The sequence below is a fragment of the Dermacentor silvarum genome, chromosome 11 (assembly GCF_013339745.2).
Source record: "Dermacentor silvarum isolate Dsil-2018 chromosome 11, BIME_Dsil_1.4, whole genome shotgun sequence".
Taxonomy (NCBI): domain Eukaryota; kingdom Metazoa; phylum Arthropoda; class Arachnida; order Ixodida; family Ixodidae; genus Dermacentor; species Dermacentor silvarum.
This window is the reverse complement of record NC_051164.1, coordinates 54,254,700-54,281,078: the sequence shown is the minus strand read 5'-3', so window position 1 is coordinate 54,281,078 and position 26,379 is coordinate 54,254,700. Positions and strand designations below refer to the sequence as shown.

Below are 26,379 nucleotides of genomic sequence, written 5' to 3'. Positions count from 1 at the left end.
TTTTGCTTTCAGGTGACATGCATCAACCATTCCGAAGTGATAATTTGGGCCAACTGGCATATTGCTGGAAGTACAACAGGGGAAACACAAACTCTACTCCGGACCACCTATTGAGATTTCGTGCGTTATTACTTTTCATATGCCCTGTTTGTTATTTGTAAGCCAATTATGCATACGCTGCATTGTTTTGGACAAAACCATATGCAGCGTATATGTATGCAAAATGTATGCAATATGCAACCATATGTATACGACCGAGATCATTTCTGGCGCTCTGTAAAGCTCGCTCTTCGCGTAGTGTGAAGAGCGCTGTGGGCCGTATATTTCATTGAGTCAGGTGCCGAGTCTCGCGAAATCTCGAGAAAGAGAAATTATTGTAAGTGATCGCCCCAGAATACGTGCTTATGCTAAACGACGAAAACAGAAAAATAAAGGCATACTACCAATGACGGTCATAAGCGAGGCTGGTTGTCCTGTCGTTGCATTTACTAGATTGCACCTGACGCAATAATATTAGAGGGAAGCGCCCATAGAAGTCGCCATAATATCGAGGAAGCGCCCATAGAAGTGTCGATGTTTCCTCTCGCGAACAAAACGGCGCCGGATGTCATAATGAGTTATACTTCTTGAAGGGCTCAACACTGTTGATAAACTATAATTTACGATAAATCATGGCAGCCTTTAAGGGTGTCCAGAATAGAACTCCAAGGTTTCGCGTCCCCATGTCTTTCAGCGTGCTTCTCACGTACACGTGCGATGTCTTTTCTTTTTCAACGGTACCATGAACGAACGGCGCGAGACCGACCTGATCGTGTCGGGCAGCAATCTGTCAAGCGATGACGATGTTGGCCTTTCGTGCATCGTCACCAGGACCAGCGGGGGAGGAATCGCAGTGGCCGACTGTGCTAGCCAGACCAGCAAGGTGAGCGCGTTCAAGACGTGACTTATGGCATGGTAATATTAACACGAGAGCGTTAAGGGCCCCGTGCCGTAGAAAATCCGGCGTCGGTGTCGGCTTCGGTGTCGGCGTTAAGCACCGGCGTCTGGCGGAAAAATCATGCCGAACCACATCATCCCGAAGCACCCCGACAACATTGGACTCCGCGTATCGCAAGGCGTTAGTGAACAAAAATTGAATTTCTCAAAGTAAAATCCGTCAGACAAATCGTAAAGTACGACTTAACCACAACCTACAGGCGTGATAGCGTCGGATTGTAATTTGAATATACGAGGAAAAAGCCTGATAAGCAGCCAATGATCTTTGAATGATATCGCGTTCCACTCTTAAAGGCGAAGCCTAAAGAGTCCCTGAAACGGTTCGGACAAATTTTGTAGACGCGTAGGGTACAGCTACAGTAAAACAGTTGCGTCACAATTTAAGTGAAGCATCTCATATTAAGAGAGCTACGGACAATTACAAGTTACCCTCCTCCCTAGCCATGCATTTCCTCCTCAACTCGTTCGCCGAGTGATCGGGGCTAAGCTCCCACTTCACTGGCTCTGTCATGTTGTGACGTGATGTCGTCTACTTCCGGTTGTCTTGAAGCCAGCGCGCGAAGGCTCTCAAACCTCTCCGCTAGGCGCCAGGCCGTCGATCCCCAGCGAGAGCGATCAAGCAGCGCGCGTTGCGAGCGTTCCGTCGCAGCGTGTCCGGTACTCCGGTAACCACAGGCGAGCTGGGTGTTATGACGGATTGACATAGGCGTAAACTAAAGCCCCTCCATACTGCGGTGATGGAGCTTCGTAGACGTACGTGAGCGGCGTGATCGGCATGCACGGTCCACCCATCTGGTGGCGCAGAGTTTAACCAGCCAAATACAGAGCTAATATTGCTGTAACCAAGTGTAAAACATTATGAACGTATAAAAAGACAACGTGTTCAAGATTACGCTCCTGGCGAAAATTTGAGCCAGCAGCAAAGTAGAAAAAACTTGGTTACTGCTCTGTATTTGGCTGGTTAAACTCTGCTCCACCAGATGGCTGGACCGTGCATGCCGACCAGGCCGCTGACGTACGTCTACGAAACTTCATCACAGCAGTATGGAGGGGCTTTAGTTTACGTTAATAATGAAGTTAGAAAATTTGCAGGCGCAAGGTGCAATCAGCTTGCGCAAGACAGGGGTAATTAGAGATCACAGGGAGAGGCCTTCGTCCTGCAGTGGACATAATTATAGGTTGATGATGATGATGATGCTATTTGCTCAGTGTTTGGTTGAGCTTTGTGCCGCCAGGTGGCTGCACCGTGCAATCAGTTGACGTTTGCGCCTCCGTTCATCACGTAAAACGCTCAGCACAATTGGGCTTACCCAAATACCGGACACGCTTAACTCTGTTGTGGTAGTAATACTTCGGCGTGAAGTACGGCCGCAAACGCGTAAATGCTGGCGCCGTTTGGATACCGACAGTCCGATACACTGCAGCGGACATGCACTGCAGCGACATCGTGCCCCGTCAGCGGGGCACGATGTCGCAGCTTGACATGTCGCCGATCGCTACGTTTGCAGTCCACAACGCAACAAGGGCGAACCATGGCGTTCTCGAAAAGAACGAAATCAACACTGACCGCGCAGCTCTCGCCAACACGGAGCACGTTGTAACACAAGCAGACACTTGCTGTGGGCCGCAAGGGGTTTTAGTATAGTGATACATGTCCTTGTGCATTCTCTTTCTTTACTTTCATTTTATAAAATCAAATGAAGTAACATATTAGAGCACTGCACGGGCCGGGCCGTTTGAAGCGTTTGTCGGCGGGCTCGGGCCGGGCACGGGCTTAAAGCCGCGGGCCCGGGCCGGGCTCGGGCGTGAGGCCGCAGGCCTGGGCCGGACTCGGGCTTGAAGCCACGAGCCCGGGCGAAACTCGGGCCCGCTCATTGAAGGGCCTAAGTAGGCCTTCGAACACACACGACCGTTATGCATTGCATGGTTCAATGCATTCTGTGCTAAGCTGAAGTGACACGTGCAAGATGACTGTCATCATCATCATCAGCCTATATTTATGTCCACTGCCGGACGAAGGCCTCTCCTGCGATCTCCAATTAACCCTGTCTTGCGCTAGTTGATTACAATTTGCGCCTGCGAATTTCCTAACCTCATCACCCCACCTAGTTTTCTGACGTCCTGGACTGCGCTTCCCTTCTCTTGGTATCCATTCTGTAGCTCTAACGGTCCATCGGTTATCCATCCTGCGCATTACATGGCCTGCCCAGCTCCATTTTTTTCCCTCTTAATGTCAACTAGAATATCGGTTCTCCCCGTTTATTCTCAGATCCACACCGCTCTCTTGACTGTATATCTTATCAGATGATTATATCTTATCAAAGAAAATAGTAAAACAGATGAAGTTCTCATTTTTAACAGCGGAGCTGTTTCAGCCGGGCCTAATGTGTCCGCTGAATCCAAAAATGTGGGCCGATCCTGGCAGCAGTGCAGAAAGGGTCCAAGCGCAATAGCACATACACCTGTGAACTAGCGAAGCTGAGCCTGGTTAAGTCTAGCTAAGAATGGTGGGGACTAATTGCCTATCGATAGGAAATTGATAGCCAATGAATAGCTAGTCCGATAATCGATCAATAATCACTAAATTCCAGAAAATGCTGGGGATGACTTTAGCCTAGCCCAAATACGTGGCCAATACCTTACGATAGATAAACGACCGCCAATCAATAGCTAATCGATAATGGATCAATAATTAATAAATTCGGATAACTTGGTAGTGCTTAACCTATCCCAAATACCTGGCCAATATCTTGCAATAGACAATCGATAGCCAATCAATAGCTAATCGATAATCAATAAATAATAAATTCCGGGAAATGCTGGGGATGACTTGGTAGTGCTTAGTCTAGCCCAAAAGCCAGGACTAGCTAGGTGCCTATCATCTGCGCTGTCTCTTTAGCATTGCGCCGCCAGTGCAAGCTACGCAATTTTTTTTTCTTTTCCGCAAAAACGAACATTGTTTCCGCGTAAGGAAAAATACATTATACAAAGAACCACTCCTGAAACCATTTCCATGCTTACCGCTTTTGCGATTGCACTATTACCAGTTTCGATACTATGGCATTATTTTAGCGTTAAGGCCAGTTACTTTTGTGCTTCCATGCATAAAACAGCGTTTTCCTCAAAAAGTTAACTGGAACGCCCATGCATTTCGTCGGAAACTTTGAAAATTAATATATCGAAACTGGTTCAGTCCTGAGAATTCGTTCCAAGTAGATACGCCTTGCGAACTCAGCGGCTATAATTCGTAGATTGAAAGATGTGCCGTAAAATAATTAATTGAAAAGTTAATTCGCGTAATTATGTTAAATATTCAATTAGGCGTTTTGACCATCCATTAGGCCATCCTTGTCAGAAATAGCTTGGAACTACATAAAACAATTAGCATCCTTAGAGCGTCGTCGCATTAATGCGAACCCAAGAAATCCCGAGATATGGTCAATTCCATATTTCAGAACACTCTATAAGCATCAGTCGTTAATACATTACCTACCATTCACTTTGAACAGATACAAAAATGGCTATCAGTAAGAAAGAACTCAGCTGACACTTTGGTCGCTTGTAGCGTATCTGATGTGCTTATTATTCTGTCTTTGTGTATGGTTCTGAGTATATAATGTAAATCCTGTTTCGTTTTCTTAGCAAATGTTGATCTTGTAAAATTCAGTCTCATGCTATGTTGTATAGGTGGTGTTGCGTTGTTTTGTATAGCCAGTATTGTTATTGTAGTGTTGTTTAAAATGCATTCTGTTAAAACTTTTTCCAATTTTGTTAACTGGCCGTGACGCAATTATTCTTTGTCTTTCCATTCATAGCTATTTCGCCTATGAGGAATTCCAGCGAGAGCTGGAAATATATGTGAATTATTGTGCATGTGTGCACACTGTTTACTGTACTATTGCCTTGCCTGGTCTTTTGGGTCACGTCAAGCTACATCATCATCATGATCATCATCTTCATCATCATCAGCCTATATTTATGCCCACTGCAGGACGAAGGCCTCTCCCTGTGATCTCCACTTACCCTTGTCTTGCGCTAGCTGATTGCAACTTGCACCTGCAAATTTCTACCTTCATCATCCCATCTGGTTTTCTGCCGTCCTCGACTGCGCTTTCCTTCTCTAGGTATCCATTCTGTAACCCTAATGGTCCACCGGTTATCCATCCTACGCATTACATGGCCTGCCCACCTACATATGTACATATGTCAAGCTACATATGTAGCTTTTAGTCCAAAATGACCGGCCAGCATGTAAACTGGACAATAAATTGATTTGATTTGATTGATTTCGTCGGACACTTTGAAAATTATTATCTCGAAACTGGTTTAGTCCTGTGGATTCGTTTCAAGTGGATACGCCTTGCGAACTCGGCGGCTATAATTCGTAGATTGAAAGATGTGCCATAAAATAATTAATTAAACCTTAATTAGCGTAATAATGTTAATTATTCAATTAGGCGTTTTGATTCCTCGTGGAAGTAATGGCCACCTCATCCAGTAGTTTAGCTCAAGGATTATAATTGTGCTATCTGCCACAGGCAATCTTTAAAAATTAGGTTCAGCTAAAATGAAACGCCCTGTATAGTTGCATGCTAAATGACATCATAGAACCATATCGTACAAATCAAGGTAAGTGCATGCGCACCACCAGAAAAATAGTAGCACAGGCAATTGGCCGGATTACTGATGTTCCCGTGGGAGAAACAAAGATTTCGGCCTTTTATTGCTTATATACTGCTGCTTATTAAACCTCTAGAAGGTGAGGCTGACAGATACGGTACAATCTAATTTTTTTTTCTTACAGGCCGGGCCTTGTCATGCACACACAGGCCCTAGCTAAGCTTATATAGTAATGAACGCCCGGGCCGGGCCCGGGCTGGTCTCGGTCATGTACGCCCGGGCCGGACTCGAGCTTTGTATTACGGGCCCGGGCTGGGCTCGGGCCTCGTAAAGCGGGCCCGGGCCGGGCTCGGGCCGAAAAATCAGGCCCGTGCAGTGCTCTATAACATATAAACTATTACGAACAACATTTATTCACCGTAATGTTAGAAGAATTATCGATGACGCGCCCTGGGCAGCCAGTCGGATAGCAAGCCCTACTGGACGTAATATGGTCAAATCGCGTCACTTGGTCAGCGGCGGCTGAAAACTCAGCCGATTGGCGTGCTGCGATCGGTAGCGATATACCTTTTTAAAACTGTATAATTACACGCTTAACGTCGAGCGCTTAGATGCGTCAATTAATGATCTGAAGGTCCTACTCAAGCAGCTCATTAGCTTTGTACAAAATCGTCAAAATCGTTTCAAGGTCTCTTTAAGCGTCCTCCAATTCTGATGGTGTTTCGCTGTACTTTGGTTCTAAACAACATTGAGGGGAATGTTGAAAACCGAGACTCTAAATTTTGATCGGGCCCCTAGTTGCAGAAAATACGGTGTCGGTCTCGGCGTTATTGGCGTCCAATAACGCTATTCCGTTCCACTCTTTAAGGCGAAGGTTAAGCGTACTCCATTTTTTTTAACTCCTGTGTGCCAGCAGAGAAATTTGTCTTCTCGACATACTTCGCTTTCTTGCGATAAATTTGCTGGTAAAGATTGGTCCGCAGCTACCTACTACGGCGCCCCTCATATTCCCGGAGTGGCTTCGGAGTGTTATACCCTATAATTTAAAGCTGGTCCCCCTCCACAGGCGAATTTGTGTCGCTGAGTTTGTGACGGTAGCCGCCGCTATTCAATTATCTTATTTCAAGCCATATTGGGTCTATGTGTATGTGCCAATTGGTATGAGCCGCACCTCAATGAACCTATTCACTTTTGAACGGTCGCTCGATACGGGCCTCTTACATCCTAAATGGCAGGTAGCGAAGGTGGTCCCACTCCACAGGAGAACATGTGTCGCTCAGTTTGTGACGGTAGCTGCCGCTCTTCATTTATCTTATTTCGCACCATCTTGGGGCAAATGTGTATTTGGCACTTGGTATGAGCCGCTCTTCAATGAACCAGTTCAATTTTGAACGGTCGCTCGATACAAGCCTCTTGACGCCAAATAGAAGGCAGCGAAGGTGGTCCCCCTCCACAAGCGAACTTGTGTCCCTTAGTTTGTGACGGTAGCTGCCGCTCTTCAATTATCTTATTTCACGCCATCTTAGGTCTATGTGTATGTGCCGCTCTTCAATGAACCTATTCAGAATGGTTACTCGATACAAGCCTCTTACCTCCTAAATGGAAGGTAGCGAAGGTTTCCCCCTCCACAGGCAAATTTGTGTCGATGAGTTTTTGACGGTAGCTGCCGCTCTTCAATTATCTTATTTCACACTATATATGGTCTATGCGTATGTGCCACTTGGTATTAGCCGCCCTTGAATGAACCTATTCAAAACGGTCAGTCGATACTGGCGTCTTACCTCCTAAAGGAAGGTGGCGAAAGTGGTCCCACTCCACAGGAGAACTTGTATCGACGAGTTTGTGGCAGTAGCTGCCGCTCTTCAATTATCTTATTTCACGCCATATTTCACCTCAATGAACCTATTCACTTTTGAACGGTAGCTCGATACAGCCTCTTACCTCCTAATTGGAAAGTAGTGGAGGTGGTCCCCCTCCTCAGGCGAATTTGTGTCGCTGAGTTTGTGACGGTAGCTCCCGCTCTTCAATTATCTTATTTCACACCATCTGCGTATTTGCCACTTGGCATGAGCCGCTCATCAATGAACTGGTTCACTATTGAACGGTCGCTCGATATAGGTGTCTTACCTCCTAAATGGAAGGTAGCGAAGGTTTCCCACTCCACGGGCGAATGTGTGTCGCTGAGCTTGTGACGGTAGCCGCCGCTCTTCAATCATCTTATTTCACGCCATATTTGGTCTATGTGTATGTGCCACTTGGTATTAGCCGCTCTTGAATGAACCTATTCAGAACGGTCACTTGATACAAGCCTCTTACCTCCTAAATCGAAGGTAGCGAAGGGTTCCCCCTCCACAGGCGAATTTGTGTCGCTGAGTTTTTGACGGCAGCTGCCGCTCTTAAATTCTCTTATTTCACGCCATCTTAGGTCTATGTGTATGTGCCATTTGGTATGTGCCGCTCTTCACTGAACCTATTCAGAACGGTCACTCGATACTGGCGTCTTACCTCCTAAATGGAAGGTAGCGAAGGTTTCCCCCTCCACAGGCGAATCTTTGTCGCTGAGTTTCTGACGGTAGCTGCCGCTCTTCAATTATCTTATTTCACGCCATATTTGGCCTATGTGTATGTGCCACTTGGTTCGAGCCCCACCTGAACGAACCTATTCGCTTTTGAACGGTCGCTCGATACAAGCCTCTTAACTCCTAAATGGAGGGCAGCGAAGGTTGCCCCCTCCACATGCGAATTTGTGTCGCTGAGTTTGTGACGGTAGCTCCCGCTCTTCAATTATCTTATTTCACGCCATCATGGGTACATGTGTATTTGCCACTTGGCATGAGCCGCTCTTCAATGAACTGGTTCACTATCGAACGGTCACTCGATACTGGCGTGTTACCTCCTAAATGGAAGGTAGCGAACGTGGTCCCACTCAACAGGAGAACTTGTGTCGCTGAGTTTGTCACAGTAAATGCCGCTCTTCAATTATCTTATTTCACGCCATCTGCGTATTTGCCACTTGGTATGAGCCACTCTTCAATGAACCTATTCACTATTCAACGGTTGCTCCATAGAGGCGTCTTACCTTCTAAATGGAAGGTAGCGAAGGTTTCCCCCTCCACAGGCGAATTTGTGTCGCTGAGTTTGTGACGGTAGCTGCCGCTCTTCAGTAACCTTTTTTCACGCCATCTTAGGTCTATGTGTATGTGCCACTTGGTATCTGCCGCTCTTCAATGAACCTATTCGCTTTTGAACGGTCGCTCGATACAAGCCTCTTAATTCCTAAATGGAAGGCAGCGAAGGTTTCCCCCTCCACATGCGAACTTGTGTCGCTGAGTTTGTGACGGTAGCTGCCGCTCTTCAATTATCTTATTTCACGCCATATTTGGCCTATGTGTATGTGCCACTTGGTACGAGCCCCACCTCAACGAACCTATTCGCTTTTGAACGGTCGCTCGATACAAGCCTCTTAATTCCTAAATGGAAGGCAGCGAAGGTTTCCCCCTCCACATGCGAACTTGTGTCGCTAAGTTTGTGACGGTAGCTGCCGCTCTTCAATGATCTTATTTCACGCCATATTTGGCCTATGTGTATGTGCCACTTGGTACGAGCCCCACCTCAACGAACCTATTCGCTTTTGAACGGTCGCTCGATACAAGCCTCTTAATTCCTAAATGGAAGGCAGCGAAGGTTTCCCCCTCCACATGCGAACTTGTGTCGCTGAGTTTGTGACGGTAGCTGCCGCTCTTCAATTATCTTATTTCACGCCATATTTGGCCTATGTGTATGTGCCACTTGGTACGAGCCCCACCTCAACGAACCTATTCGCTTTTGAACGGTCGCTCGATACAAGCCTCTTAATTCCTAAATGGAAGGCAGCGAAGGTTTCCCCCTCCACATGCGAACTTGTGTCGCTGAGTTTGTGACGGTAGCTGCCGCTCTTCAATTATCTTATTTCACGCCATATTTGGCCTATGTGTATGTGCCACTTGGTACGAGCCCCACCTCAACGAACCTATTCGCTTTTGAACGGTCGCTCGATACAAGCCTCTTAATTCCTAAATGGAAGGCAGCGAAGTTTTCCCCCTCCACATGCGAACTTGTGTCGCTGAGTTTGTGACGGTAGCTGCCGCTCTTTAATTATCTTATTTCACGCCATATTTGGCCTATGTGTATGTGCCACTTGGTACGAGCCCCACCTCAACGAACCTATTCGCTTTTGAACGGTCGCTCGATACAAGCCTCTTAATTCCTAAATGGAAGGCAGCGAAGTTTTCCCCCTCCACATGCGAATTTGTGTCGCTGAGTTTGTGACGGTAGCTGCCGCTCTTCAATTATCTTATTTCACGCCATATTTGGCCTATGTGTATGTGCCACTTGGTACGAGCCCCACCTCAACGAAGCTATTCGCTTTTGAACGGTCGCTCGATACAAGCCTCTTAATTCCTAAATGGAAGGCAGCGAAGTTTTCCCCCTCCACATGCGAATTTGTGTCGCTGAGTTTGTGACGGTAGCTGCCGCTCTTTAATTATCTTATTTCACGCCATATTTGGCCTATGTGTATGTGCCACTTGGTACGAGCCCCACCTCAACGAACCTATTCGCTTTTGAACGGTCGCTCGATACAAGCCTCTTAATTCCTAAATGGAAGGCAGCGAAGGTTTCCCCCTCCACATGCGAACTTGTGTCGCTGAGTTTGTGACGGTAGCTGCCGCTCTTCAATTATCTTATTTCACGCTATATTTGGCCTATGTGTATGTGCCACTTGGTACGAGCCCCACCTCAACGAACCTATTTGCTTTTGAACGGTCGCTCGATACAAGCCTCTTAATTCCTAAATGGAAGGCAGCGAAGTTTTCCCCCTCCACATGCGAATTTGTGTCGCTGAGTTTGTGACGGTAGCTGCCGCTCTTTAATTATCTTATTTCACGCCATATTTGGCCTATGTGTATGTGCCACTTGGTACGAGCCCCACCTCAACGAACCTATTCGCTTTTGAACGGTCGCTCGATACAAGCCTCTTAATTCCTAAATGGAAGGCAGCGAAGGTTTCCCCCTCCACATGCGAACTTGTGTCGCTGAGTTTGTGACGGTAGCTGCCGCTCTTCAATTATCTTATTTCACGCCATATTTGGCCTATGTGTATGTGCCACTTGGTACGAGCCCCACCTCAACGAACCTATTCGCTTTTGAACGGTCGCTCGATACAAGCCTCTTAATTCCTAAATGGAAGGCAGCGAAGTTTTCCCCCTCCACATGCGAACTTGTGTCGCTGAGTTTGTGACGGTAGCTGCCGCTCTTTAATTATCTTATTTCACGCCATATTTGGCCTATGTGTATGTGCCACTTGGTACGAGCCCCACCTCAACGAACCTATTCGCTTTTGAACGGTCGCTCGATACAAGCCTCTTAATTCCTAAATTGAAGGCAGCGAAGTTTTCCCCCTCCACATGCGAATTTGTGTCGCTGAGTTTGTGACGGTAGCTGCCGCTCTTCAATTATCTTATTTCACGCCATATTTGGCCTATGTGTATGTGCCACTTGGTACGAGCCCCACCTCAACGAACCTATTCGCTTTTGAACGGTCGCTCGATACAAGCCTCTTAATTCCTAAATGGAAGGCAGCGAAGGTTTCCCCCTCCACATGCGAACTTGTGTCGCTGAGTTTGTGACGGTAGCTGCCGCTCTTCAATTATCTTATTTCACGCCATATTTGGCCTATGTGTATGTGCCACTTGGTACGAGCCCCACCTCAACGAACCTATTCGCTTTTGAACGGTCGCTCGATACAAGCCTCTTAATTCCTAAATGGAAGGCAGCGAAGGTTTCCCCCTCCACATGCGAACTTGTGTCGCTGAGTTTGTGACGGTAGCTGCCGCTCTTCAATTATCTTATTTCACGCCATCTGCGTATTTGCCACATCGCATGAGCCGCTCTTCAATGAACTGGTTCACTGTTGAACGGTCGCTCGATACAGGTGTCTTACCTCCTAAATGGTAGGTAGCGAAGGTTTCCCCCTCCACAGGCGAATTTGTATCGACGAGTTTGTGACGGTAGCCGCCGCTCTTCAATTATCTTATTTCACGCCATATTTGGCCTATGTGTATGTGCCACTTGGTACGAGCCCCACCTCAACGAACCTATTCGCTTTTGAACGGTCGCTCGATACAAGCCTCTTAATTCCTAAATGGAAGGCAGCGAAGGTTTCCCCCTCCACATGCGAACTTGTGTCGCTGAGTTTGTGACGGTAGCTGCCGCTCTTCAATTATCTTATTTCACGCCATATTTGGCCTATGTGTATGTGCCACTTGGTACGAGCCCCACCTCAACGAACCTATTCGCTTTTGAACGGTCGCTCGATACAAGCCTCTTAATTCCTAAATGGAAGGCAGCGAAGGTTTCCCCCTCCACATGCGAATTTGTGTCGCTGAGTTTGTGAAGGTAGCTCCCGCTCTTCAATTATCTTATTTCACGCCATCTGCGTATTTGCCACATCGCATGAGCCGCTCTTCAATGAACTGGTTCACTGTTGAACGGTCGCTTGATACAGGTGTCTTACCTCCTAAATGGAAGGTAGCGAAGGTGGTCCCACTCAACAGGAGAACTTGTGTCGCTGAGTATGATGGTAAACGCCGCTCTTCAATTATCTTATTTCACGCCATCTTGGGTCAATGTGTATTTGCCACTTGGCATGAGCCGCTCTTCAATGAATTGGTTCACTATTGAACAGTCACTCGATACAGGCTTACCTCCTAAATGGACGGTAGCGAAGCTTTCCCCCTCCACAGGCGAATATCTGTCGCTTAGTTTGTGACGGTAGCCACCGCTCTTCATTTATCTTATTTCACGCCATATTTCACCTCAACGATCCTATTCACTTTTCAACGGTCGCTCGGTACAAGCCTCTTGCCTCCTAAATGGAAGGTAGCGAAGGTGGTCCCCTTCCTCAGGCGAACTTGTGTCGCTGAGTTTGTGACGGCAGCTACCGCTCTTCAATTATCTTATTTCACGCCATCTTGGGGCAATGTGTATTTGCCACTTGGTATGAGCCGCTCTTCAATGAACCGGTTCACTATTGAACGGTCAGTCGATACAGGCTTACCTCCTAAATGGAAGGTAGCGAAGCTTTCCGCCTCCACAGGCGAATTTCTGTCGCTTAATTTGTGACGGTAGCCGCCGCTCTTCATTTATCCTATTTCACGCCATATTTCACCTCAACGATCCTATTCACTTTTCAACGGTCGCTCGGTACAAGCGTCTGACCTCCTAAATGGAAGGTGGCCAATGTGGTCCCCCTACTCAGGCGAACTTGTGTCGCTGAGTTTGTGACGGTAGCTACCGCTCTTCAATTATCTTATTTCACGCCATCTTGGGGCAATGTGTATTTGCCACTTGGCATGAGCCGCTCTTCAATGAACCGGTTCACTATTGAACGGTCACTCGATACAGGCTTACCTCCTAAATGGAGGGTAGCGAAGCTTTCCCACTCCACAGGCGAATTTCTGTCGCTTAGTTTGTGACGGTAGCCCCCGCTCTTCAATTATCTTATTTCACGCCATATTTCACCTCAACGAACTAAACTGAACTGAAACTGAAACTGAAGGATCCTATTCACTTTTCAACGGTCGCTCGGTACAAGCGTCTGACCTCCTAAATGGAAGGTGGCCAATGTGGTCCCCCTACTCAGGCGAACTTGTGTCGCTGAGTTTGTGACCGTAGCTACCGCTCTTCAATTATCTTATTTCACGCCATCATGGGTCAATGTGTATTTGCCACTTGGCATGAGCCGCTCTTCAATGAATTGGTTCACTACTGAACGGTCACTCGATACAGGCTTACCTCCTAAATGGAGGGGAGCGAAGCTTTCCCACTCCACAGGCGAATTTCTGTCGCTTAGTTTGTGACGGTAGCTACCGCTCTTCAATTATCTTATTTCACGCCATCTTGGGGCAATGTGTATTTGCCACTTGGCATGAGCCGCTCTTCAATGAATTGGTTCACTATTGAACGGTCACTCGATACAGGCTTACCTCCTAAATGGAAGGTAGCGAAGCTTTCCCCCTCCACAGGCGAATTTCTGTCGCTTAGTTTGTGACGGTAGCCGCCGCTCTTCATTTATCTCATTTCACGCCATATTTCACCTCAACGATCCTATTCACTTTTCAACGGTCGCTCGGTACAAGCGTCTTACCTCCTAAATGGAAGGTGGCCAATATGGTCCCCCTACTCAGGCGAAATTGTGTCGCTGAGTTTGTGACGGTAGCTACCGCTCTTCAATTATCTTATTTCACGCCATCTTGGGTCAATGTGTATTTGCCACTTCGAATGAGCCGCTCTTGAATGAATTGGTTCACTATTGAACGGTCACTCGATACAGGCTTACCTCCTAAATGGAGGGTAGCGAAGCTTGCCCCCTCCACAGGCGAATTCCTGGCGCTTAGTTTGTGACGGTAGCCGCCGCTCTTCATTTATCTTATTTCACGCCATATTTCACCTCAACGATCCTATTCACTTTTCAACGGTCGCTCGGTACAAGCCTCTTACCTCCTAAATGGAAGGTAGCGAAGGTGGTCCCCCTCTTCAGGCGAAATTGTGTCGCTGAGTTTGTGACGGTAGCTACCGCTCTTCAATTATCTTATTTCACGCCATCTTGGGTCAATGTGTATTTGCCACTTCGCATGAGCCGCTCTTCAATGAATTGGTTCACTATTGAACGGTCACTCGATACAGGCTTACCTCCTAAATGGAGGGTAGCGAAGCTTGCCCCCTCCACAGGCGAATTTCTGTCGCTTAGTTTGTGACGGTAGCCGCCGCTCTTCATTTATCTTATTTCACGCCATATTTCACCTCAACGATCCTATTCACTTTTCAACGGTCGCTCGGTACAAGCCTCTTACCTCCTAAATGGAAGGTAGCGAAGGTGGTCCCCCTCTTCAGGCGAAATTGTGTCGCTGAGTTTGTGACCGTAGCTACCGCTCTTCAATTATCTTATTTCACGCCATCTTGGGTCAATGTGTATTTGCCACTTGGCATGAGCCGCTCTTCAATGAATTGGTTCACTATTGAACGGTCACTCGATACAGGCTTACCTCCTAAATGGAAGGTAGCGAAGGTGGTCCCCTTCCTCAGGCGAACTTGTGTCGCTGAGTTTGTGACGGTAGCTGCCGCTCTTCAATTATCTTATTTCACGCCATCTTAGGTCTATGTGTATGTGCCACTTGGTATGAGCCGGGACCCGCCGTTGTGGCTCAGTCAGCTAAGGCGTTGAGCTGCTGAGCACGAGATCGCGGGATCGATTCCCGGCCGCGGCAGCCGCGTTTTGATGGAGGCGAAATGCAAAAATGCCCGTGTGCTTGCGTTGTAATGCACGTTAAAGAACCTCAGGTGGCCAAAATTATTCCGGAGCTCTGCACTACGGCGTGCCTCGTAATCAGAAGTGGTTTTGGCACGTAAAACCCCAGAAAGAAGAACACTTGGTATGAGCCGCACGCAATGAACCTATTCACTTTTGAACGGTCGCTCGATACAAGCCTTTTACCTCCTTAATGCAAGGTAGTGAAGGTTTCCCCCTCCACAGGGGAATTTGTGTCGCTGAGTTTGTGACAGTAGCTGCCGCTCTTTAATTATCTTATTTCACGCCATCTTGGGTCAATGTGTATAAACACGCAATAAACACGGAAAACATCCCGAAGAATATGCACCCCGTGCACAATGTCAAGAGAAGAAAATGCCGCACGAGAACGATCCTCAAAAACAGCGGCGCGCGGGAGGGGGTGCTTTTCGTGGACGCCACACGGTACCCCCGAAACCAGGTCGACAATGGTAGTGTCGGCGAAGGTGTCTTCGCAATGGCGGTCGTAGACACGAGAGGAAAGAACGTGACGGCCGGCTCCATCAGGACCAGATCGTCGGAGGCAGCGGAAGAAACGGCAATCGTATTGGCCGTAATCAACAGTCGGAAACTGTTGATTACGGCCAATAGTTGGTCGTAAACAGTTGGTCGTAATCAACAAAGGGCTGGGTCTCCACGAAGGCAGCCAAATTCCTGAACAGCAGAGCAGTAGACTTCAAGAAGAGAAGTAACCAGAGAAGACCCGAGCACCCCTCCCAACCTCAACGAGAAGGCCCACCGAGCTGCGCGAGAACTAACCCACTGCAGCTTGGACAGTGACGGCCCGACACCTCGCACCCCCGCGGAGGGGGTGGGAACTGCGGCGGAGGCGATGGGGGAAGACGGAGGAGGCGACGACGACCAAGTAGCGTTACAGGACCCGTGCACCCAGTGCACGGTTCCTGTAACTAGTTACGTAACTAGTAAGACTAGTTACGTACCACGACATACTGACACATTATAAGAAACAATGAGAAGCATACCCACAACCGCACAAACAACTATACTGATCTCAAGAAACAGATTGGAGAAGCTTGCAAACCAGAACCTTCAGAAACCCTGTAAACTTGAACAGAGTAAACTCCAGACAATACCCATAAGCGAGCTGCAAACTCCGCAAGCTCGAACACGCAGACATGGCACACGTCGTATGGAAATGCATAGAGATCAGAGCAATATAGAGAGAGGACAACATAGAACCGGACCTTCTCGAGGAGCGACGGCTAAGCGCTCTAACTAGCTCGGATCTGCACGACCAAATAATAGAAATCCAGCGGTCCCGGGCAGCGGTGGAAAAGCTATGCCTCACCGCACATAATGCCCGGGTGACCTGAGCTCGGGCCGGCAACCTCGCAGGTGCTTTTATCAATACAAAATTTTTCCGTCTGTCCGTATACAGCGAAATATCATCAGAATTGCAGGACGCTTGAGCTTCGCTTCTAAGAATGGTACGCGATAGCATTCGAACGTCCCTGGCTGCTTATCGAGCGTTTTTCTCGTATATTCAAATTAAAATCCGACGCTATCACGTCTGTAGGTTGTGGTTAAGTCGTACTTAGCGATTTTTCTGACGAATTTTACTTTGAGAAATTCAATTTTTGTCACTAACGCCTTGCGCCACGCGAAAGGCCCGCCCGGTCGGGATGGTTCGGGATGATGTGGTTCGGCATGATTGTTTCCACCAGACGCCAATGCTTAACGCCGACGCCGGATTTTCTGAGACACGGGGCCATTAACGCTCTCGCGTTTAAATGGCAGACCGTTGCTCAGCTCTTGGAATCGGCTATGCTACTTAAATGTACGAGCACATCGAACGTAACGTATATCTAGTGATCCCTAATGACTGGGCATCATCAGTTAATGTTAACCATCATGTAATCACTTTTTTATTGATGCCAATGACGACGTGTCCGAATCAAGGCTGCCATTGTCATACTAAACAAAGTGATTTGTGATCGTAAGTGACTTGGTTCTACCATCTCGTAGTATTTATAATTGAATCAATGTTTATATGACTTTTCATTTTATATCCATGAGGCAATGCTTTATGAAATGTAGACTTGGCGTTATCATTTAATAATGTTAAGCAAGATGTTCATTATTTTAGAGCGCGAATGGCCCCAATGATGACGTGCACGAATCAAAACAACTTCTGTACCAGTAAAATAACTGATACATTATCACTACCGACTTCATCAAACATGTTTTCAGCAGGCCTCATTGTTGAACTACTTGTTTTGTGATATTTCATTTGATATCCATTACGTTTCAGGTGTGTAAAACCGAGAGAACCAAACATACTATGCCAGTAACTAGTGCTTAGAAGAAAAGAATTTGATTTATTCACTCACGAAAATGAAAGCACAGTAACAAGATATACAGAAGGAGGTCCCATAGCTCAAGGCTGTAAGGGGACCTCCTGTTCTAATTAAAAATAACAAAAAAAATTAGGTTAGAGCAAATGTAGCAAATGCAAATTGAAACATTATATAATATTATACAGAATTACGTTTTGACCAAATTAACAGTAACAAAACAATTCAGGTTAATGTAAATGCAGCAAAGGGGTAGAATTGTTAACAAGTATTAATGCAAGAAAACAAGTGAACAGAAAACATGGCATAACGCTGTACAGAATTACATCTTGTACTGAATTTAAAACAAAACAAATCAGGTTAAGTGAAATGTAGCTAGCCAAGAGGCAGATTTTTAACAAGTACCGACACAAGGAAACAAGTGGACTGAGATATGGTGAAATGTTAAACAGATATAATGGTTTACACCTAAATGAAGCGAACAGACCATGTTAAATTACATCACTGCATTCACAAGTTACGTAAATGTGAGAATAAATGCTTTTTAAAGCTGCCTATACTAGGAGACAGCTTTGTGTCCGTACATCACTGCATTCACAAGTTACGTAAATGTGAGAATAAATGCTTTTTAAAGCTGCCTATACTAGGAGACAGCTTTGTGTCCGTTGGAAATCTTGCGTGATAATGCCACACCTGTTACATAGCATCAGGATAGCTGACTTGAGTACTGTCTTATCGTTTCTGGTATCGCCAAGTAGATGTGGCCAGAGAGAGACCGAGGAGTGCTTAGTGAAAGCCGAGCCGATTCAAGACGTGCTGGCAGTCGAGCCCTGCCCTTAAATTCCAGAAGATGGCTACCAGAAGCACGGAGGTGAAGGCGGCAAGGAACAGATGACGAAGGAAGGGTGCCATGTTCTATGGGAAAGTGTAGATCAGTGGCCGCCTCTGTAGATCAGTGCGCTTTCGAGATAACTTATTGGACCTGGCTGAGACACTGTTTTCTTGAGCTATAGGCTTTCCGTTTTTTTTTTTCATTTTGTCGAGAAAAGTAATCTGCGCTCGTTCATTAATTCATCGCATAAATCGGCGTCAGTACTATCGTGAAGAATAATATATGCGAAAAGCCAGCGATTTCGAGAGAAGTTATTCGACCTGGCTGAAACACCATTTTCTGGTGCTGTTATAGGCTTGCCGATTTTTTTTTTTTTTATTTTAGTCTGTTCAAAAAGTGAGACCTCTCCACTATATATGGTTGGCTTAGAAATGGCTATACAAGTGTCCAGTTGACCACAGGCATTGGCCATATTTTATGGAAGTCTGGCTCCAATATTCTCAGTAGACTAGGGTATTCGACCACAATAACATATTCGAAGAAATTTGAATTTCTCGAATTCCATAATTTCTTTCCACACAATATTACATTCAACTTGGACAGAAAATTGAAATTTTTCATGCTCTCGCACAATATAAACAAGTGCTTGAAAACGTAAAGGAGTACAGTGTAATTATTTATTGTCCATGGCTTTAGAATCACTGTTCATTTGAAAGTGTGATGAGTCTATTGTATGCGAAGGTGGTTGACAGTGTGGTGTGCTGACACAATACTGCAGTGAAGTGTCCCTTGGGGACTAAAATAAGTAACAACCTTTGGCACCCTAGTGCTGATGCGCGTATGTAGTAAATAAACTCTTTTTTTACTTTTCAACAATTAATTATAGATTGTCTATACAAGATGATGCAAAGCGTTCAGGAAGGTAGATTCCACGTAAACGTTAACAAGGATTTTCATAAAGATCAGGGAGCGGGAGATCACAGAATGAATGTTATTGTGAAAGCGTGCACTCAGATCCACAGGGCAAGCACCTGTCCAAAGAATCCCGCCCTGTAGACGACCAAGGGCCTGGAGGGCCCGTGTCGGAGGGCGCCCCCCTGTCGGCGCTGAAACACCTCGACCATGTTCTCCACTCGTTCGCTGGACTCGAGCATCACCTCTTGGGGCAGGTTGTCCTACGCCACAAGGTCGACTACGGTGTGCAAGGTAATCATTTATGCGTCAATGTTTTACTTTAGCCTCTTTAATCTCCGAGTACGCGAATAACCTGCTTATGTGCTCCCGTTTGTGCCTTAGTGCTTTTAATAACCTGCACTTTAAAACATGCAATTAGATCACAGAAACTTAGTAATGCTGTCAATGTATTGGAATGTGAAGACCGCTTGATATTCATGGTGAGAACGGTAGTTCCCCATTTGATGACATTTCGAAAAGTATTCCATATCCAATTCCGTTTCGCTTCTGACTCTATTCGATTCGTATTTTATGTGCCTTTGAAAATTAATACTCGCGCACCCCTGGCGCTAGTCAAATACAAGCAAAATAGGGAATGAGAAAGGAAGGTGGGTGTGTTCTCATTGTCCCCAAATTTTTCGAGGCGCGCAGCGTGCTCATTCAAAGTTCGTGAAGTGACTGCCTGTGACCTGCTACGCCATTAGCTTTCAGTGGCGCTAGTTTTCATACGCATATATTTTAATGGCGGGCAGCAACGTAGGCTGACGGTAGTAGTCGGAGGGCTTTTTGAAAGCCGGAAAAAGAAAGTCAATGTAGTAGTATGGCAGAAGGTCACGTTGCTTGCCATGGTGCACCATGTGACCCGTCGATATGATGGCTACTGGAATAAGTAGAAAGACAGGGATGTAGAACTTTTTATTGCAATTGTAATTATATGGACACTCCATGTGCATTTTTTGCCGGGCCGCGCTACCTCACTCCAGCGTTTTGGCAGTGAATTTTTCGCGGTCATCGAGTAAGTTGTGTTTATGTTTGCTTGTGTGCACAAGTGAAATCATGCTTGTTAATTTAGTATGCCTATGTTTACAAGTTTATATGGCCTAAAAGACTACTATCCTTACTTCGTATAGATGTCCACTAATTTGCTATCGCAATCGATGCTTCGCCTTTCGGGCGAAACTGTGACCTTTTTATTTTGGCACTTGGCCAGGTGCGAACTATGAAAACACATAGTACCCATCTAAATATTCATGGCTGCTTGCATCCTTGAACTGCAGTTCGCATTATATATAGTTATATATACTACGCTATATATATATATACTGTTAGCCTTGCATGTGCTACGAAACAAGCCTAAAATTAGTCCTAGAAAAAAACTTTGCTCCTAGGCAAACCTGACCTGGTAACTAAAAGTTATAATGACATTGAGGAAACATTTCATATTTACACCAAGTTTGGTGCATCGAGAGACTGAACGCTCACTATGACTGATCGGGTCCAAAGTTCAAGTCGCAAGGCTACCTACAGAAAGACAGTACGTATGTAAACAAAAAGGGCATTGTTGCAAGTGGTACATAATAGTTTTGTGCGCTTTCTTGTTTGCACGTCAAGTACGAGAAATCTTGTAAAACCATATTAGCCACACTTTACACCATGTTTCGCGCAGAGAGGTTTGCAAATTAAGCTGACCTTTCTCTCTTCAAGCATATAAGTCAAGCAAATTTATCCGTTCTGGTCATTTGGCATTTGCCATGTAAAACATCACAATGGTACCCTGCACTTTTGAAATGTTCACAAACTGTGTGTTACGTCAGCATGGTGTTATTACATTCTGGTCTTGCAAATACTATTAAGGCCAAGGACCATGAATAACTTATTATGAATACTTCACCTTTCGAAATTAAAAACCGATGTACATTGGCAGTACCAGGAAGTGTCCTTTCTTCGGTATTATTTGCAGTAGGTACCAATTAAACAAGAGGTTCCGGCATTCTATAGTTTTGGGTTTCTAATAAATTTTTTTTTTTGCTAGAGCTGGTTGCCCCACGAGACAACGACCCTTTTTTTATGCAACTGAACATTAAGAAGTGAAACATGTAGGTGGGTCTTCGGCAACAAGAACAGATCGATTCACTGACAATTCATTCTTGGGTATTCTCGGTATGAGTGGTATGAATTCACAGATAGAAAAGTGATATAAAGAGATAGAAAAGTCTGATGACATGAAGTCTTTCAATAAAACTCCACCAATTGGATTTAATTGCTGTAATCATAGCCGCAGCCTTACCTGTGGATGTGATGGATTCAACTTTCTTTGCCTATTCGCCAGCACAGTTGGCAGTACGTTACCGCATTCTTCCGATATCGCTTATTACAGATAGGCTACACGGCTGTATACTTCAGACGGCGATCTACACCGTGTCATCATGGTGAAGATCTCACAGGTGGGTGGGTGTATGGCCATGATGATGATGCGACCCCTGGCGGCCCACTGCCGGACATTGTCGATGAAGAAGCTGTTGAGGATATCCATGCCACAGCTGGGATGGTCTAGCAATGCCACATCTGCAATAATAAATGAAAAGTTGCTACGTGAAGGATATAAACATCAGCGCGGTTGACATGTGTTATTAGCAGCAGGCATCATCAGTAGACAACATTGTGTCCAGACTTGAAATAGAATGCGTAAGGATGTGGCAAGTGCTATAAGAAGTTAGAGTAGAGGGGAACATACGGTGCCATTGAGTGTAAATGAATGTGCAGTTGCGCTGACAGTTTAGACCAGAGCTCGTGGGATTGTCTCGCATGAAGTCACGTTGTATGATGTCCATTGCACAGTGGATAGGTGGGTTGCATAGATTACCCACAGGTGTAGCACGTCTCGTATAGTATTATAGGGGCAAGGGGCTCACTTGTGCTATAGAACCTTAATGACGATATCAACCTTAATGACTCGCAGGCAAGCATACAGGAACTGCCACAGCCAGGTCGTTAACCGAGTGAAAGCCGCGGCCTCCACCAAGTTCACTGTCACCCACGAGAATCGGCCAGTGGGTACGACTAACCTCAGCCCCGATCTTGTAATTTGCAGAGGAGGCGATCATTGTGGCCGTGACCTGCCCGTTCGACAACCGGCCCGCAGGCCTGAACGCGGCCCGCCAGGTGAAAAAAGAGAAGTACCAGCCTGCCCGGGAGTACCTGCTGCGAAAATTCCAGAAAGTGTCCGTGGCGACGATTGTCGTTGGAGCGATTGGATCCTGGGAACCCAGCAACGACCGCGTGATGCACCGCTTCTGCAGCAGGAAGTATCTGCGGCTCTTGAAAAACCTCGCAGTCAGTGAGACCATCGCAGCCTGTCGGGTTCTCGCAATGTCTACGCAGTGCACATTACCGCCAAGTGAATAAACTTACCTAGGCAGTCACACACTACACTGACACACACTTTTATGCCAGCCCAAAAGCTTCAAACAATATTCAACACGCACCTTCATGCCTGCTCAAAAACGACTTCTTGAGCAGGTGCACCAAAACTCACGACTTGTGTCATTTATTAAGTCTTTTAAAGAGAAAGCTTTACCAAACTATTCAAGCCAGGCTTCGCCGTCGCCAGCAATTTGACCTTTATTTGACCGCAGCTGCCCCATAGCCTTGGCAACGCATCACGTCTCGTCGTCGGCAAGGGGCGTCTGACCACGCCGCGAGTATCGCCCGGCGGCATATACTGAAATTCTAGAAGGCACAGCGCCTTAGCAACCGCGGTTGAACGACATTGGCGGCAACGCTGCCGACGACGCTCGATGCCCTTTGCAACCGCTGTGAGAATACGCCGCGCCACCTAAAGCCTTTTACGCTAACCTACACTAACCTATCCTAACCTAAGCTAACCTAACCTTAACCTAACCTATCGTTGGAGCCACGCAAAGGCAATAATCCTCACGGTGGGTCATCAGAGCGTCGCCGACGGCGTTTCAGCCTATGGCGTTCAACCGCGGTTGCTATTAAGGCACTGTGCCTTCTAGATTTTCAATATACGCCGGTCGGCGAGCTGCTTCACTGGAGAGAGTCCGGAATGCCAAGCGCGCGAAGGATAGCGTCCGAGACTGAGGAAGAGCGAGCCGTTCGGCTCTCAAAACGCTTGGACTTGTCGGCTTATAAATTATACCTGGCTTAACGATGCGTACATACCTAAGTATAATAATTACACCTAAACCAAAGGTTAACTATGTGAAACCATGACTTAACAAGGCTAAACCAAGCTTTCGCTTTGCATATACAGAGTTAGCTGAGCTGAGTCGCAGCCTTTTTTTTTTTTAATTCCAACAAGCATATTTCTATAAATGTAGGTTCTTACTCTTGTGCCTGGGACCTCTTTGGGTCCCATGTGTGACAAGGGTAGTTCAAGGCCGCGTTACAGGTACCGCAGCACACCACGCCATTGCCATTGCGCTTGGACCCTTTCTGGACTATCACCATGATCGGCCCACATTTTTGTTAACGCACAACAAAAATGCACGGAACCCTAGCCACACTCTGCTTAGCTGTAAGAACATGACTTCGGGCTCCGTTTGAGAGTTCCCTGCGCCGCTCACGAATGCATAATTTGGCTAAGATATTCATAAAGGCGTATGACTATTCACGTACTGTTTCTTTACTTTTTTCACCAAGCCACTAAGGTGGTTCAGGACCCTTTTAACCATGTAATGCACCTAACGCACCTTTTTTACATTGCGCCGTTGTAGTCTTCGAAATATTAGTTTGTTTACTTAAAACCGAAATAGCAATATTACACTGCAGCCTAGAGTCAGTGACTGGATTCCTAAGCTATTCACAACTTACTATAAACGTGGACAAATACTGTGAGTTTTATTTGATGTAGAACTGTCTTTGGACATTACAGGGTTAAATAGTCTCCAATACTGTTGTCAGTGTTGTTGGATGCTTTGAACTGGAAACAGCAGCAAGCAGCGGTTTCATAAAAGCGCAACGAAGCCGGAAGCTGGACGTGACTTCTGCATTTTTCAAAATGCATCTTGTAGACGCACGAAAGGTAGAGTGCAATAAATATATCTGGATGGCTTATGACGCGTCTCACAACTTGGTTGTGCAGCCGCGAAATGTACACGTGCCATTAACATTTTACATAGGCTAAGGAGGAGGAGAGAAAGAGAAGGCACGGATGTTAACCAGAAATGCGTCTGGTTGAGGAATGAAGAGCCACTCGACGATAGCACGTTCGTGCTGTTGCGTAGTTTGGTCGCACACTTTAGGACTTCCTGGAAACTGTTGCGCATATTTTACTTCTAGAATTGAGATCTCCTTTTGTCGTGGAGCTAAAGCCGTGTGCCTGTACAGACGTTCTTTTGCGAGTCGCCGCTAAGACGTTATGATACTGTTCACTTCCCTGACAGCGTTATTTCAGACGTGCGTGTTAGACGATATACTTCCTACTCCCGGCAGCTGTCATCTATGAATTGTATAAACGATCAAATCGATATTTTTCCTGGCGATTTCCCTTGCGTGTGTTCTTTGACACGCCCAGCGGACGGCATTGTCTCGTGTAAGAGCGTTTATCAGCTTCGAAATAAATTTGCTGTTAACGTGTCCCACGTCGTTTTCCTCATGACTAGTGTCATAACACGGGCGATTCCTCATCCCTTACCAGAGAGGGGTCCAGGCAATTCTTCAAATGGATATGGGGTCCCATAGCGGTGAGGTCCGGGTGATATAGACGTACATTGGGGAGTTAACCTAGCGAGGTATGTCATTGTGCCCGATGGTTCGGCAGTCTGCAGACTTGCTGAGCGCTTGCGCCATGCGTCAATGTACACGTTGCCAAAAGCAACAGGTATCCACACTCTTAGGATACCCGGGGGATAGCGAGGCGAAATCCAGGGGATAGCGAGGGGGCCAGGGCCCATCTCTATTTAATAGAGGTGACGAATCGCCCGGCACCATCTCTATTCGAAAGACGCAAATGCCCTCACCCATCTCTGTTTATTAGAGGTGAGGAATCGCCGGCCCCATCTCTATTAAAGATGCGCAAACCCCCAGGCCTATCTATATTTATTAGAGGTAAGGACTCACCCGGACCCATCACTATTAGAGAAACGCAAACGCCCGGGCCTGTCTCTATATTACAGATGCGCAGACACCCAGGCCCATCTCTATTTAATACAGGTAAGGAATCGCCCGGCACCTTCTCTATTCGAAATGCGCAAATGCCCTGGCCCATCTCTGTTTACTAGAGGTGACGAATCGCCCTGGTCCATCTCTATTTAATAGAGGTAAGAAATCACCCGGGCCCATCTCTATTAAACAGAGGTGAGGAATCGCCCGGGACCATCACTATTAGAGATGCGCAAACGCCCAGGCGCATGTCTATTAGAGGTGAAGAATCGCCCGGAGTCATCTCCATTAGAGATACGGAAACGCCAGGCCCCATCTCTAATAGAGGTGACGAATCGCCCGGCACCATCTCTATTCGAAAGACGCAAATGCCCTCGCCCATCTGTAATAGAGGTAGGGAATCACCCGGCCTCATCTGTAATAGAGACGCAGAAACGCCCGGGCCTATCAGTATTTAAAAGAGCTGACGAATCGCCCGGAACCATCTCTATTAGAGATGCGCAAACGCCCAGGCCCAACTCTATATAATAGAGGTGAGGAATTGCCCGCGCTCATCTGTATTACAGATGCAGAAACCGCGGGGACCATTTCTGTTTATTAGAGGTGACGGATCGCCCTGGCCCATCTCTATTAAACAGAGGTGACGAATCGCCGGCTATTAGACATGCCCGAACGCCCGTGACCATCTCTATTTAATAGAGGTAAGGAATCGCCCTGGCCCATTACAGTCTATACTTAATAGAACTGACGAAACACCAGGGCCCATCTCTATTCAAGATGCGGAAACGCCCGTGACCATCTCTATTTAATAGACGTAAGTAATCACCCGGGCTCACCTCTATTACAAATGCAGAGACTCCAGGGACCATCTCTATTTAACACGGGTAAGGAATCGCCCGTACTTATCTCTATAGAGATGCGCGAACGCCCAGGTCCCTTTCTATTCCATAGAGGTGAGGAATCGCCCGGGCTTATATCTATCAGAGATGCAGAAACGCCAGGGCGAATTCCTCATGCCTTGTAGAGAAGCGTCCTAGCAATTCTAATGGATATGGGGTCTAATAGTGGTGAGGTCCAGGCGATATAGGCGTACATTGGCGAGTTAACCTAGCGAGGGATGTGATTAGGCCCGTTGCGTCAGTAGTCTTGTT

General features: G+C 46.5%; 1 protein-coding gene across 2 annotated transcripts; it reads left to right on the top strand.

Annotated features, from left to right (window-relative positions):
* The first annotated feature begins 583 nt into the window (after nt 1-583).
* LOC119433238 (uncharacterized) lies at nt 584-24,704 on the top strand. Of its 2 annotated transcripts, none has more exons than XR_007464214.1 (3): nt 584-922; nt 19,163-19,354; nt 22,194-24,704. XR_007464214.1 is itself a non-coding variant. In XM_049658507.1 (3 exons), exons 1-3 carry the CDS (start codon nt 837-839, stop codon nt 22,505-22,507), a joined length of 603 nt encoding a protein of 200 aa, XP_049514464.1. In that variant the 5' UTR covers nt 584-836; the 3' UTR covers nt 22,508-24,704. The 2 variants fall into 2 exon arrangements, 1 of the variants encoding a protein (XP_049514464.1); XM_049658507.1 differs by having other exon boundaries at nt 19,152-19,354.
* The last annotated feature ends 1,675 nt before the right edge of the window (nt 24,705-26,379 follow it).

Excerpts from the sequence above, each read along its gene's own strand:
- LOC119433238 (XM_049658507.1), top strand. The coding sequence starts at position 837 with ATGACGATGTTGGCCTTTCGTGCATCGTCACCAGGACCAGCGGGGGAG. Across the intron at positions 923-19,151 it reads GTGCTAGCCAGACCAGCAAG|CGTGCACTCAGATCCACAGG; the intron begins GTGAGCGCGTTC and ends TTATTGTGAAAG. Across the intron at positions 19,355-22,193 it reads GGTCGACTACGGTGTGCAAG|AGGAGGCGATCATTGTGGCC; the intron begins GTAATCATTTAT and ends TGTAATTTGCAG.